Source organism: Chaetodon auriga, chromosome 19 (assembly GCF_051107435.1).
Source record: "Chaetodon auriga isolate fChaAug3 chromosome 19, fChaAug3.hap1, whole genome shotgun sequence".
NCBI classification, from domain to species: domain Eukaryota; kingdom Metazoa; phylum Chordata; class Actinopteri; order Chaetodontiformes; family Chaetodontidae; genus Chaetodon; species Chaetodon auriga.
In genome coordinates, this window is record NC_135092.1 from 2,067,580 (window position 1) to 2,082,679 (window position 15,100).

The 15,100-nt window shown below is 38.6% G+C and overlaps 1 protein-coding gene across 1 annotated transcript in view; it reads left to right on the top strand.

The window, feature by feature from the left end:
• ptpa (protein phosphatase 2 phosphatase activator) overlaps positions 1 to 15,100 on the top strand; it is a 30,843-nt gene that overhangs the window by 675 nt on the left and 15,068 nt on the right. Inside the window, exons 2-8 of the mRNA XM_076757646.1 lie at positions 749 to 858; positions 995 to 1,081; positions 2,077 to 2,202; positions 4,194 to 4,311; positions 6,513 to 6,612; positions 7,437 to 7,561; positions 9,450 to 9,550. Coding sequence (XP_076613761.1) covers positions 749 to 858; positions 995 to 1,081; positions 2,077 to 2,202; positions 4,194 to 4,311; positions 6,513 to 6,612; positions 7,437 to 7,561; positions 9,450 to 9,550 — 767 coding nt within the window. The remainder of the gene's footprint in view (positions 1 to 748; positions 859 to 994; positions 1,082 to 2,076; positions 2,203 to 4,193; positions 4,312 to 6,512; positions 6,613 to 7,436; positions 7,562 to 9,449; positions 9,551 to 15,100) is intronic.

Sequence of the window (15,100 nt, forward strand, 5' to 3'; positions counted from 1 at the left end):
TTTTACTCCACTGTATTTATTTGAGAACATTTCTTGTTACTTTGTACATTCAGATTAATAATACAAAATATAATAACTAATAGTGCATCATTAGATTAAGCTACCCAGCAGCATATAAAGTCATTATAATAAGCTCTACCTTTATCAGCTGCAACATTAAAGTGATGAACACATTAATGCATCAATGATCAGTAACATGTTATTCTGAAAAGGGCCAGTCTGCATAACAAACACTTTAGCTTTTGGTATTTTAAGTATATATTGATGTTAGTACTTAAGTGCTGTGACTCTTGTAAAATTGGTAATGCAGGAGTATTTTTACACTCTTTCACTGAAGGAAAAGATCTGAGCTCTTCTTCCACCACCAGATTGGACAAATTGAGCCAAGTATCCACATTGCCATTGGTTAAATGGTGAGATTGAAAAACTACTCTGGCAATTTAGGATTTCACTTTCATAGAGGTGCTTGAGCCACAAGACATATTCAAACATGAATTGTCAAAATTAAACTTCAGTTTATAATACAGGCTGTCTATACTAAATCTCTAGTAAATAGTAAAATTAACAATATCAGATTTAGTTAATACTGAATTCAGTTGTTTGTTGTTTGGAAAACCTAATGGTAGCTGCCAAAAACAAAAAGATGTCCACTGCATATTGAAACTGGAATTATCTTTGAATAATTGTTGCTTAATCAACTGGTATAAATATTAAGACTGAGAAAACTGTCTCTACTTCATGTATTTAGGAGCTACTCCGGGTGATGAAGCAGCTGACGTCACCATGAGCGACACCTTCACGGTACCCAAGAAAGAAATCAGCATGGTGCCTGACATGGGCAAGTGGAAGAAATCTCAAGTAGGCTGCTGCCTGTGGTTGTATGAACATGTTTCAAAACTCCTGCTTTGCTCTGGCTTTCCATATTATTTGCAAAACATACCAAACCACACCAACTGACTACACATTCCAGTTTTCAACACTTCTCTTCTTACAGGCATATGCTGACTATATGGGCTTCATTCTGACACTGAATGAAGGTGTGAAGGGCAAGAAGCTCACATGTGAATATAAAGTGTCAGAGGTATGTTGTTTTTCTTATCAATGGCTTCAAAAAGCATGTGCTGTTAGCCATTTCCATTTATAAGGATTGTTATTGTTGGAGCTTGAAGGACAGGTGAGGAAAACGTCATACTTTAAGAGGCATAGTTTCACAACTTGACATGAACAGTTTTACTCCAGTTTGATGAGACCATCAGTTTGTTACATAAGATAAATTATGTAATGTTGATACAGTGGCAGATTCTGAGCAGATTTTGTAGTATATTATTTTTATGATGATAGTACACACCCAAGCTAATAAAATTGTACTTAACAGACACATTAAGCCCTTAACAGATCGAAACTGAAGGGAATAATTCCTCTGTTTTGGCCTTCTGCCCACAAAGTTACTACAGTTTGTTTGTTTTTGTTTTTGTTTTTTTTTTTTACAACAAAGCTCTCCAGAGTTGAGGAATTTAGAATCACAGGTGTGATGATGTGGTGTGGATGGTGAAAACCAATGGCGTGCTGTAAGCCAGCTCAGACATGGTCATGTGCCATGTGGTACCTCTTCTAAGAGGGCAACTTCTTGTTGCCGCAAAATTTTTTGCAACCATTCATTTAAAATCTAAACATAAGGGATCACACACTGCAATTGCTGCCATTGCCGTATGTTTATGTTTAAGCCATCAGATGCCAGAGAATAGCGTCCGGATCCTTGTCTCAGTGCAGCACCCTAGAGTTCCTTTTCTCTTTCAACCAGCATTTATGAAAAAGGAAATAATCACTTTTTATAATTGGTCATTAGTCTGAGGACAGAAACAGAAAATATGTCAATGAGAACAATTGAACTGAAATTCTGCTATATTGAAACACAAAGAAAGAGTTCCCAGAGGTTTAATCAGCTGAGGCTCAGTAGAGCGAATGCTCTTTTATTGGTTGCTCTTTTTTTCTGTTTCTGCTCATTAAACCCATCATGTGATGCTGATAAATATCAGTTACTGTTGCTACAGTCACTGTTATCTTGTTGTGTGACAGACAGTGGAGAAGTTACTAGATCTTTTGGGGACTCTGGACCGATGGATAAATGAGACGCCTCCTGTTGACCAACCGTCACGCTTTGGTAACAAGGCCTACAGGACCTGGTACGCCAAACTAGACCAAGTAAGTACACACACGAATACACACACACACGCATCCAAAAGCTCAGTCAATGTAACATTTTCAAATGTCTGAAGTCAAGTACCAATCTAAGCATATTACTGCATATCAATTCTTCTCTACAAGCGAGGCTGTTCACATCATCCTTTTTATGGTTAAATAACATTTCAATTGTAGCCTAACATTGCTGAACTTACATGTTACAATGCATCGACCTTCTAGCAGCAGACACGTCATCACAGTCAAGCAGTCAATGCATGCCACACACACAGTTACTGCTGTAGGATAACTGGTGTTATGAACTCTTCACCAACACAGTTCACCTGTTCGGGGCTCAGTTTTTTCCCGAGCAAACCAAACTCGACCTTGCTAAAACTCCATCATTAATTAAATGTAACATTAGTTCTTGTTCTGTGAGCTGTTCTCCTTTATCAAGTTTTGTTAATCATTTGATGACATGAATCATCTGTTTATTTCAGCTATGTGATGTTTTAAAGCTACCACTTGCACGAAAGTGCAGAAACTGTCTAAATCTAGTATTACAAAAACTACATTGAGCACAGGGAGTATAATCAGGGGTTCACATATTTCTTTAGTCAGGTACTCAGGTGAGTACCAGGAGATGGTGTTTGGTAATCACCACATACATGGCGTGGGCTTGATAAACATGATCCTCCTTGCTTTCTTCCTCTGTGTGTCCCTCACTGTCCAGCGCTTCAGTTTTCTGTGTGGTAGATGATGAAGATGCACCTTCCAGTCCTTTGTTGAGTCTCAAATTAGCTGTCTCTGTCCACAGGTCAACAGCTTGCTTTGGGTCAAACCTGTGGTTATGTTTGACAGGTGAACATGCATCAGGGCTGAGAGACAAGATCTGTACATAGGACATGCCTGTTTAGCCTTTTGAAATGCTAGGGTGAAAAAAATCACAAACAGCTTGCTGCTGTTACTCATTCAACATGTTTCACCATTTAGCAAGGGGGCAGTTGGACTTCACAGTGTGACTAGTTTGTTTGTTAGCGATAGCTTGTGCCCCATTCGTGCACTCCTTACTATTTTTTTTTTTTTTTTATCAAATAACAGATGATTGAAACTCTTTCAGCCTGTATAAAACATACACCTGTTTTGTCTGCTAGATGTCAATGGTAGCAACATTTCAGTGTGCTCATTGTCATCCTCAACCCTCTACCTTTCTTCTGCTCAACTTTGGTTTGGCATTTCTTTGTAGATGGTGGGACGCCAAAGTAGCTGCTTAATGTCTGTTGTTTTTTGGACAGCTCTCACAGTAGATTATTTCACTGGGTCAAATGTGTTGACATGAAATGCATGTAGATGAGAAATGTGTATTAATGACCAATAACAGTTGCTGCCATCTTTGTCTGTTTAGTTTTATGGCCATTGGCATCCATTCGTATTGCACTACCACCACCTGCTGGATTGTAACAGCTTCACAGTGCAAACCATTTCCATTGTCCACCCAAATTGATCACATTCACAACATTGTCCTTTCTATAGCCCAGACCCAATCCAGTTCCTGCCTGGTACACAACTGCAAGTTACGCATTTCTGATTTTTGTCAGGCGTGCATACCTGCGCACCAGTTTATGTGCACCCCAGTATATAATACACACTCAGTTTCAAGTAAAGGCCTACTACTACTTTCACGTTAAGATTCATTTATTGTGATGTAGTGTCAGCAGGAGCCTTACCCTTCATTTGCCCACCATATTAATTGAACCAGGCAGAACAAAAAACTGTATTTCCTGTGGATCAGATGTGGTCAGTATCCAATCCTCTTAATTAGGTCAGTACCTGTGCTGATACAGTGTATCTCTAAATAAGACTGTAACTGTCACCCATCCATCCATACATCCACAACAACCACATGCTCTGCTTACAGATGCCTTGCCTTACAGGGTGCTTGTCTGTCTGTCTGTCTGTCTGTGGGTGTGTGTGTGCGTGTGTGTGTGTGCGCATGTGTTTGTGTGGGGGTGTAGGAAGCAGAGGCCTTGGTGTCAGCGGTGCTCCCTGCTGACAGAAGTGCTGCAGCTCCAGAGATAGCCGTCTATCTGAAAGAGTCTGTGGGGAACGCCACCAGGATAGACTATGGAACAGGTAAACCTTCTATAGATCTATTTTGTTGTTGTTGTTGTTTTTGTTTGTTTGTTGTTTATTTCACTCCAATACTATAAATCTATATAAAGCACACAGATCAAATCAGACATCCTGGTGATCTAGACTGCAGACCTTTTGTTGTTTGTCATTACCTGTTTCTTGTCAGTTCTAATAAATAGATCTAATAAAGGTCAGCGTGCACCAAACAATACTTAGCCTCGGCACGTCTTGGAGCCATTTGTCATAGAAAAGTCTTTTCTTCTTTGTGAGTGCAGTTTGATGTTTGTTGCTGCCCAATGTCTGTTGTTTTTTGGACATTTCTCACAGTAGGTTACTTAGTTTGGTCAAATGTGTTGACATGAAACACATGTAGATGAGAATGTCTATTGATGACCAGTGAAAGTTGCTGATTTCTTTGGCTGTTGAGTTTTATGGCAGTTGGCATCCATTCGTATTGCCTTTCCTCCATTTGGTGGGTGCTTCACAATGCACTCTATTTACAGTGTCCACACAAGTGATATCATTCATGACATTGTCCTTTCTATAACCAAGACACAATTCAGTTGCTGTCGTGTATGCAAAGTTTTGAAACAACTAGATGTTACACATTTCTGATTTTTGTCAGATGTGCATACCTCTCTCCAGTGTGATCTTTGGATGATCAGCAGCAGTAGGGACAATCTTGGCATTGCTGTTGAATTGGAAAAAATATTTTTGATACTGTGAGCTTCAGAAACTCATACCTGCAAGGCCAGATGACTTCTAGAGATAAGTGAGAAAATCTTGGTAATTTTGGTGGATCATCCCTTAAAACTATTGTATGATTTATATTTATATGTAAAACCATTTTTGATCTAGTACCAAATCCTGATCTTGCAGTTTTGCAGGCCAATCACAACACTTCTGTCCATAAACCTGGTGGGATCTGTCATCTCATGTGGAGGGATGATTGCGTACAGGTGCTTCTCAAAAATCCTCTCCATTCTTCCATCAGACTCTGGGACCTCGATTTCCAAATGAAATGCAAAATTTACTTTAATCTGAAAAGAGGACTTACTGAGCAGTGGTCTCCTTAGCCCGGGTAAGGTGCTTCTGACGTCGTCTCTGGTTCAGGAGTGGTTTGACACTAGGAATGCGACACTTGTAGTCCATTTCAAGAACACGTCTGTGTGTGGTGGCTCTTGATGCACTGACTCCAGCCTCAGTCCACTCCTTGTGAATCTCCCCAACGTTCTTGAATCGGCTTTGCTTGACAATCTTTTCAAGACTGCGACCATCCCTGTTGCTTGTGCACCTTTTCTACCACACTTCGCCTTCCAGTCACCCTTCCATGACTATGCTTTGATACAGAACTCTGTGCACAGCCAGCCTGTTCAGCAATCATCTTCTGTGGCTTAATCTCCTTGTGGAGGGTGTCAATGAGTGTCTGTCAATGGACGATTGTCAATTCAGCAGTCTTCCCTGTGATTGCGGTAGTGTGTGCTGAACCTGACTGAGAGATTCAGGGTATTTATACTGCAGAAATAGTGATTTATTCAAACTTGAAATTAAGTATTCTAATATTTTGAGATGTATTTTTTCTATTTTATTACAATCAACAAATGCTTGAAACAGTTTACATGTAATGAGTCTGAAATAGATACAGTTTTCACTTTCTGAAATGACTGAAAGTGTCTTTTGTCTTAACCATGATATTAGAATTTTTTGAGATTGTTCTGGCCATTCGTTGTCTTTCTAAGAGTTTATTCTGACGCCTGCAGACAGACTCCTTCCTTGCTGTCTCGAGTGTGAGATGACAAGAAAGAGCCTGGAGAAGGAGAAGTTATTAGATCATATAAAAAGATGAATAATAAGAATTCCCATTACAAGATGCACCTGTAGCTGCCTTCTGCACATTGATACCATACATATTTGACCACAGATATACAACAGAGACAGTAGTGTGTTTGGTCACAGGCAGATACAATGATGCATTGCAACTCCGTTATTGTGTAAAGAATAGGCTTCATTGAGAGTTTTACAAAGGCAACAGACATTTAGTCCTACAACAGTGAAGCTATAAGAAATTAGTGCTGTCAGGTTTCATTCCTCAACTCCAAAATGGAGCATTTGGTAGTGAATTAAAGTAAAGCAAAAATGGACTGCACACAGCTCCTATTCATGTTTGAAACTCCTTAATGTTTGCATATTTATCTTCTCAGGTCATGAGGCTGCTTTTGCTGCGTTCCTCTGCTGTCTCTGTAAGGTTGGAGCTCTCAAGGTAGACGATCAGCTGGCTATCGTTTTTAAAGTTTTTAACAGGTATGGTATCTTTCAATCCATCCATCTAGAAAGAGAGGGAAGTGGACTGGTCTCCAAAAGCCCTAACTTTAAAGATGAAACATCCTGTTCAGTATTTTAAGCAACATTATTGTATGTTTTTGTTTTGTACAATTTTATAGTAAAGAAAAAGGAAAGGAGCACCATACAAAAGTTTGGGTACCCCAAGAGATTTGAACTCTCATAACTTTTACCAAGGTCTCAAACCTTAATCAGCTTGCTAGGGCTGTGGCTTGATCACAATTATCATTAGGAAAGGTCAGGTGATGCAAATTTTAAAGCTTTCTAAATACTGACTCCTCAACCCTTGTCCCAACAGTCAACAGTCATGGGTTTCTCTAAGCAGCTGCCTAGTACTCTGAAAATTCAAATAATTGATGCTTCTGTGAAGGATCTCCAAAATAGATGCACAATAGACCACAGACTCGTGTTTGATAGGATTTTGTTTAGTTGATAAAATTGGGGATGTCACAAGAATCAATACATAGATCCCACAGATATTAAATCCAATACCAGATTTTTTGAAATGATACTAATACCAGTGTTGTTAATGATCAGTAGTATCAACACCTCACTCTATAACTCATTGTTAGCATTTTAATGTAGCTGTTAGTTTAAATGCTGAAACAATTCAGTTTCAGTCATACAGGCTTGCAAAACAAAATGAGAGCACATTATGGCACACTTGTTTGTTGTTACAGCATGACATTACATACCGTTCCTCTAATATGTGTATGTAAAGATCACTTTCTATTCTGACCCTCCTACGACATGCTGTTGTGTGTGTGTACTCTTTGTTTCTGCAGGTATCTTTCAGTGATGCGGAAGCTGCAGAGGACCTACAGAATGGAGCCAGCTGGAAGTCAAGGTGTGTGGGGACTGGATGACTTCCAGTTTCTTCCCTTCATCTGGGGAAGCTCCCAGTTTGTAGGTAAGAGCCTGGCTACAGCAGTTCAGTCAAACTACAGAAAAGAAGCAAGACAGGACTGTCTGTATCTGATGGGGCGATTGAGGTTGGGACATGTAGTGATATAATGTTGATGTTACTCTGTCAGAATGGGAAACAAAAGTGTCAGTGGCTGTGTGCAATTCATCCAACATGTTGGTGGAAAGAAATCCATTCAGACCTCCATATGAAAGAGTGAAAGGAACCTAAAGTAGGCATTAGTATATGCAGGCTGGTGTTTTAGCAAGCTGTAACAGGTAACAGTTTAAGAGTCTTTTTCTACATAAACAGTTGTGGTGGTGGATTTTCAAAAGGTCGAGTTTGAACAAATTCAAACTATTACTACTATGATTATCATATCAGCATGGCTTTACTCGCAAGCTTCCTTCTTTATTTTTAATTTATTAGCGTAGATAGAGTATAAAATGAATATGATTATGATGATGAGGATTTTTGATAGAAACTTATCTAAATAGAATGTAGACCACAAATACAGACCTGTAGCTAAATTTATTGGAAATATCCACAATCACAATATTGGTCACAAAATTGTATTTGCCTCAATTGTTCAGCCCTGCTCAGAACCTGTCACACCAGACTTTTTACCTTGGATCCTGGGATGGTCACTTTCACACCCGCAGAAAAAAAAGATGCATTCTTTCCTTTACACTTCTGGCCCATTTTGCATTCAGAATGACTTTTTACAAACAAATCTAGAAGAGTAAACATGAATGAACATAACCAATTGATTTGACCGTTTTAGTGATGTCTGCACCATCAGGGCTACATGGACCCATAAGGGGAAATTAGGTCACACAGCACATTGCTGAACCTGAGGTGGTTTCTTATCTTCTCTGGTGACACAATGGAATGACTCATGTTCACGCTCATGCTTATGAGCATTAGTAATCTGGACTGCAACTAGTGCTCGTGTATCATTATCATGTATAAAACTAAAAAAATAGAATAGACAGATGGCTTAAATAAACAGAGTACTACCCAAGTTTAATTCATCTCTAGTTTAACACTGTTTGATCAGGGAAAATCATGGCACTTGTACATTACTTGTAGCTTACATATCAGGAGATGGCCTCTTCAACAGTCCATAATCAGTGGATGGATTTGATACTAGTTTAGCTTTTGAATTTATACTTAAATCAAATTTATCATCATAAAATCCGGGGTTGGACAATACAAATAGCACAATTTGATTGACAGCTTTCACACCAGCCTAGAGAAATGATGATGAGTTTATGTGAACTCCATCAAACAGGTTAAACCTTTAGAGGTCCCTGTCTGAGGACTTTGGACCATATGAGCGTTTCATGTGGAATTAACCAAAGCTCTGCAGTATAGGTGAAATAATAATGGTTAACACTGAAATTTAAAATCCAATATGAAACAAACTGACAAGTTGACAGTTTAGGGAAGCTAAAACAGGGCTCCTTTGATCTTTAGAAGTTTAGACAGTGTGATGTTTTTCTTAGCAGACATTTTGACTTGTCATTGCATGAAAAGCACAGGAGTTACTAACAATGGCTCTGTTCTAATGTCCCAGGAACTCATAACATTCAGCTGTCATTCATTTTATTTACTCCTGTATTGTTTCATTGTCACATGCCAGAAACACAACAACAGAAGAACTAAAAGACAACTTAACTATGCTGATTAAAGATCAGAGTTGTGGTTCTGTTCATCTGGGGCAGTGGTAAAATGTAAATGTAAATATCGGAGGTAGAGACCACGTGACATTGAAACATGTACACATCCGCATGGCTCCACAGAGCTAGGTGATGTTGATCTCAGTTAATGGGAAGGTAAATGGTGACACTTGGTGGTGAACCTGTGTACTTACAACTCATTCCCCCTTCAGATCACCCAACACTGGAGCCTCGCCACTTTATTGATGAGAGGGTGGTGAATGAGCATCACAAAGACTACATGTTTCTGGATTGCATCAAATTCATAAATGAGGTGGGAAAATGAAACACATCACACACTTTCACAGTCATCACATTTTGATTGTTTTTTTAATCAGCTCTTTGTTTGCTGAAACATTTAATTTTGCACACTCCTCATTCCAAGTGAAGGTACATGGGATGGTCAAAATATCAGGAGCACTTCTCAGTTTAATGCAATTCAATACAAAAGTAATTCTATACATCCTCCTGATGCTTCTAATGTTTTTGGAATGTTTCATGTCAAAGAGGTTTTGACTCATCTTTATGGTAACTTTGAGTCTATACTATGGTGCCACTGTATTCCATTGTATTATATAAACAAATAATATAACAATACAATGCTTTGAACTTTTAGTGATAACAGTGGATTCAATGATCCATGGAAGGTTTTGGCACATTAAAGCTCATTATTTTGGTTTTGCAGCCCAAAACATTACTATTTTGATTCAGTCTTTCCACTCTCATCATGTTGTCTTCAGCAGCATCAGGCAGCTGTTTTTAGTAAAAAAGGAATTATAAATTCCAGTTTCCACCTGCTCAGCAACGAATGGCAATCTGATAAAGTTAGCAACTAGCAAAGGGGGGTACTATGAAGCAAGTTTGCCACAGCCATGCTTTCTTTACGTGAGCTGGTTTCATAAATCTTAAAAAGCCCAATCAGAGCTAATGTGTATCAACACAGCAACGCTATGGCGGCTGCATCGACACTTCTGCATGACGGACAGGGGTAACAAAACCAGTTTCTATTGTCCAGTAATAACTGTTTTGTTTTTTAAAATCTGTTGAAGTTCGACATATTTAAGTCTCTCCTGTAATAACGTCCTGTGAAAATTATTACGCCGTTCTGCTGTTTCCCCTGCTGCTTCTCTGAAGTCAGCCCTCTCTCTCGCTCCTCTCCTGAATTAATGAATTACAACTTTATTTCATCCTTTTTATAATGTTGTCAGACATTTATTGCAACAATCTGTCAGTCAGTCTGTCAGTGTCAAAAACAAACACTTTTAGTGGATGTACGCTGATAGTGTGCAAACACCGGGAAGGATTAAATTGCAGCACATTTCGTGGCTTCCAGCACTCTTATTCAATACTGAAAAAACTTCAAAAATTGTTGTCTCCATTAGTCACTTGGACAAAAAACCTAGGAAAATAGGGGGGTCCCTAATCAGATAACATGTGACCTGAATTCCAATTTTTCCGGGACACTGAAGTCTTCCAGGACAAGTGGACCAGCACAACTGGACACACAACGTCACTTTAATTGATTGAAAGTGGAAATGGAGGTCAAGCTGAAATGAATGCATAATTCATAACACTGTACAACCCTGTAGAGGACATTCTTTTATTTGTTTATTTTGTAGTGTTCAGGTATGTAGATCTTTTAAAAGATATGTCTGTTGAAATAATATGCAAATAGTACGTCTCTCTTCATATTGGTTTTCCCTCTTATGACATAATGCGCAGAAATAGATATTGGAATGGTTGAAACCTTATATGCTTTTTTAGAGGGATCATTCAAAAGTCATTTTGGACCAATTTTGACGCCTATTTGCCAGCCATGTGGTTGGCCGCCCCGCCTTGCATCGCGGTTGGCTCGTAGAAAGCAGTCATTAGTTATACACCTTTGCTTTGTACTGTTACAGAATTTATTTTGGCTAAATCAACACCGGATCATGTATTGTGCATCATTATAGCCGGTGAAGTGATTTAGCTAGCTAGCCAACTAATATATCCACTCATAGACACAGGCTCCTCTAAGCAGCTGCTTAGAGTCTATAAAAATGACAGCAAAGTGTTATCCGTCCAACCATTTTCTATACCGACTATCCCTTTCAGGGTTGCGGGGGGGGGCTGGAGCCTATCCCAGCTGTCAATGGGCCTGAACCGGTCGCCAGTCGATTGCAGGGCAACATATAGAGACAGACAACCGTTCACGCTCACACTCGCACCTAAGGACAATTTTAGAGTCACCAATTAACCTAATGAGCATGTTTTTGGTCTGTGGGAGGAAGCTGGAGTGCCCGGAGAGAACCCACGCATGCACAGGAAGAACATGCAAACTTCACACAGAAAGGCCCTTCTTGCTGTGAGGCACGCGCACTACCTGCTGCGCCACCATGACGCCCCAAAGTGTTATCATGTAGCTGTTTGCTCAGTTTGTAATTTAAGAAACAGCAGTTAACAGTAACAGTAACACTGGAGGTTAAGCTGAGGACTGGAAGACCAAGAACATTTTCAGAGAGAACTGCTCATACGGTTGCCAGAAAGGAAAATACAACCCCCTGTTTGACTGCAAAAGACCTTCAAGAAGATTTAGCAGACTCTGGGTTGGTGGTTCAAGTCCTGTGCACTGATTACTACACTTGGAATCAATACTACACACCATGAAATTATATGGGGCACATCTCCACTGATTAATGAATTAATCAATTAATTGATTAATTAATTAGGAGGAAAATGAATTACATCAAATGAACCTGTCTTATATCTGAAAGCTCTAAACTCTGATTACAGGGGCCTTTGTCTCTGTTGTAAAGGAACACACAAATACAGTGACTTTAAATCAAGACATTTATTGAACTAACTAAACATATATACATTTATACAATTAGAATGGCTGAGTGAATGAATGAAAAGGTAAATCAACAAGTTACTGCTGACAGACTGAATGGAAATAATAAATGAATGTTATCCAAAATGATCCAAAAGCACAATAAGGAGTAAATAACTAAACAAAAATCATTTTTAAAATGAGCTCTGCATCAGCTTTCAGACAGAACACATGAAAGATCTTTAGTTCCTACTGTTTCTGTGCTGATGAAGACTGATGATGAGGCAAACTTCCCAGAAAGCACCAAGCGTGGTGAAGGAGACTCTGATCCTCGGGTTGCCAGGGTGACAGACAAATGAGAACCACTGTAGGTTGAGTGAAGCAGCTGGTTCAGTGCTTCCCCAGGAGGATGAATCCAAAGTTCATTAGCAGGCTGCAGAGTTGGGATGCCGGAGCTTTCACCAAAAAGTGATGAAAAGTCAAAAAAGTATAACTGCACAAAAAAAAATGGGAGATTACAAAATAACCGATTATTCATATAGCAAACGACGTGCCGTGACTAATGGTACTTGGCTTGTAGCTTTTAAACATCTTTGCAGTCTCTCTGAAGCTTTTCAGCCATCACTAAAAATGAAAAAGACAATGCCTGAAACACTATGGCTGCAAAGCCAGAAGGTTCACAGAAAAAAAATAAAAAAGCCAAAAGGGGGGAAAAAGGGGGCGGCAGTTAGTATTCTATGTTTTTTATAGTCTTGGAGGCGTGTTTTGGAAGAAAGAGGATCCTTGGAACTCCTTTGAGGGACTGCATTGATTACTAATTAATTCCTGGCCTCCAACTTCAAAGGAAAATACCTAAAGGCTACGCATTTCCAAACTGGATACTCACTCATTCAATATGACGTATCATGAAAACCAGTGGGAAACACTTAAAACTTGCAATATTGATCGGTCAGTTAACACAGAATAACCAGCGCCTTTATTTTCACAACTGTTTAACAGTGGAGCACATCTGAAGTCATACATGATCCCAGCATTCAAACCAGTGTCCCATACGTCCGGTCACATGGTCTCCTCCTTAAGATCCTCTGCACATAGGTTCCTTTGTTGTGCAGATATATTATTAACATTTTCAGGATACACGACACAGGAAGAGGCCTCCGCCCCCTCTGGACTAACATATTTTACAATGAGTCCATTCATTTCAGTCATGCACAATGCAGACATGGTCAGATCATGTGGACCTATAAGACAAAACATCTATTCATGTTTTAATAAGAGCACAATCATGTGAATAACAGCAGGATGATTTGGAGAAACAGCTTCATTAGAGTCCGACCCTAATGTCATATTTCAAAGAATATTTTACATGGATTTCTTGTTTTCCTTTACCTTAAATATACTATATGTCTGCATTTGCTGAATGGTCTGTATTACTGAAAAGGTCTTTCGGTAGCAGTGTGGCACCCCAAAATATCAAAACAATTACATGTGTTAGGACAAGATACATATATTTACACATTTTAGTAATCAATTCTGACCATTTCAGACACTCTCCAGTCTGTATCTGAAGAGAAAAACAAGATCATTAGTTCAAAACTTTTTCTACTTTCCCTTTGTGGCTGGAAGGTTGATGCGAAGAGGCCGGGGTCTTCTTAAAGTTCTGTTCTACTATAGTAAACTAGTCTATTTACCAGATCAGTCCCAGGAGTCTGGATGAAGTAGCTTACATTATCCAATCAATATTTTGATATGTTAGCTAACTAGCAATTTGCCAGCATCAGTAAGCAAGCTAATGTTAGCAAACATTAACCATCTGAAATCAGAATATATGTCACATACTTGCAGTACTGTTAGCTTTGACTTTGGACTTTGTGGTGGACTGTGTTGTGATGGGTGCATAAACATCACATCCTTTTGGATTTTCCCGAAAAAGTTCTTCATGTAGAAATCAGTGCGCAGGCTGTTAGAGGCAACCAAGAAAGTCCGGGAAGGTCTCATTTTTTAAGTTATGTTACAGTCCATTCACAGATTGACAGTACAAAGTAATTAGCAGCTGAGAATTGATTCACATTCTTACTTATTGTACCTTTAAGTGTCAGTTCATGCTAATTACAAAGTATCTTCTCACCTCTGTTGGAAACTCTCCATGCAGATAGTTAGCTTTTGATGTAACTCTTTCTGAGATTTCTGCCTCCACTCCAGAACAATGGAAGTGAATGGAATTTAGTTTGTGCTGCTCACAGCAACATTCAAATCATTTAACAGTACCATTTCTCCCCAGAGACAGCATCCCTGTTTCTCTTGATAACCATAGAAGGCACTCTATCAACAGTTTTCTTAGGGGATATTTCTTCAAAAGGAATTCATTCCAATTTTATCTTTCTGCAGACTTTTTGAAATAAAATTGTCTCCCCACATAAATAAATATACTCAAGCATACTTTAAGTGTATTTGAATATTGTAAAGCAATTTCCAGTACATTTATATAAATGTGTACTTACTTTACTTACTTTAAATAGATTAATCATAGATTACTTTAAATAGAAAACATACTTTGAATATATATACGACAGTAAAATATATTTTTAGTAAAATTCAAGTTACATTTTTAAAGTGTACATTTACATAACTGCTGTCAAATATTTTCAGTAAGTGTGTTAAAACACTATTAGCATAATAGTGCACTTAAAATGAGGTTTACAGATTAAAAGCATGTCCATACAAGGCCTACCTCATACATAAACTTATTTCACACTTCTGTCACAACAGACAATGTTAGTAAGAGACACATTTTTAAACTTTCTTCATCATCTTAAGATCAAATATCCGGAATGCTGTATCATGCTGTCAATGAGAGGAAAGGATCAATAAGAAGTGCCAAATATTTCAAGGACAGACAGACATTAATGTTTATTGAATATAATGATATATCTGAGGACATATATGTACAGTACATCCTGTTTATCCTTAGTTTGAAAGTACACTTAAGGTGTATTGAGAATGCTCAAGAAGTAT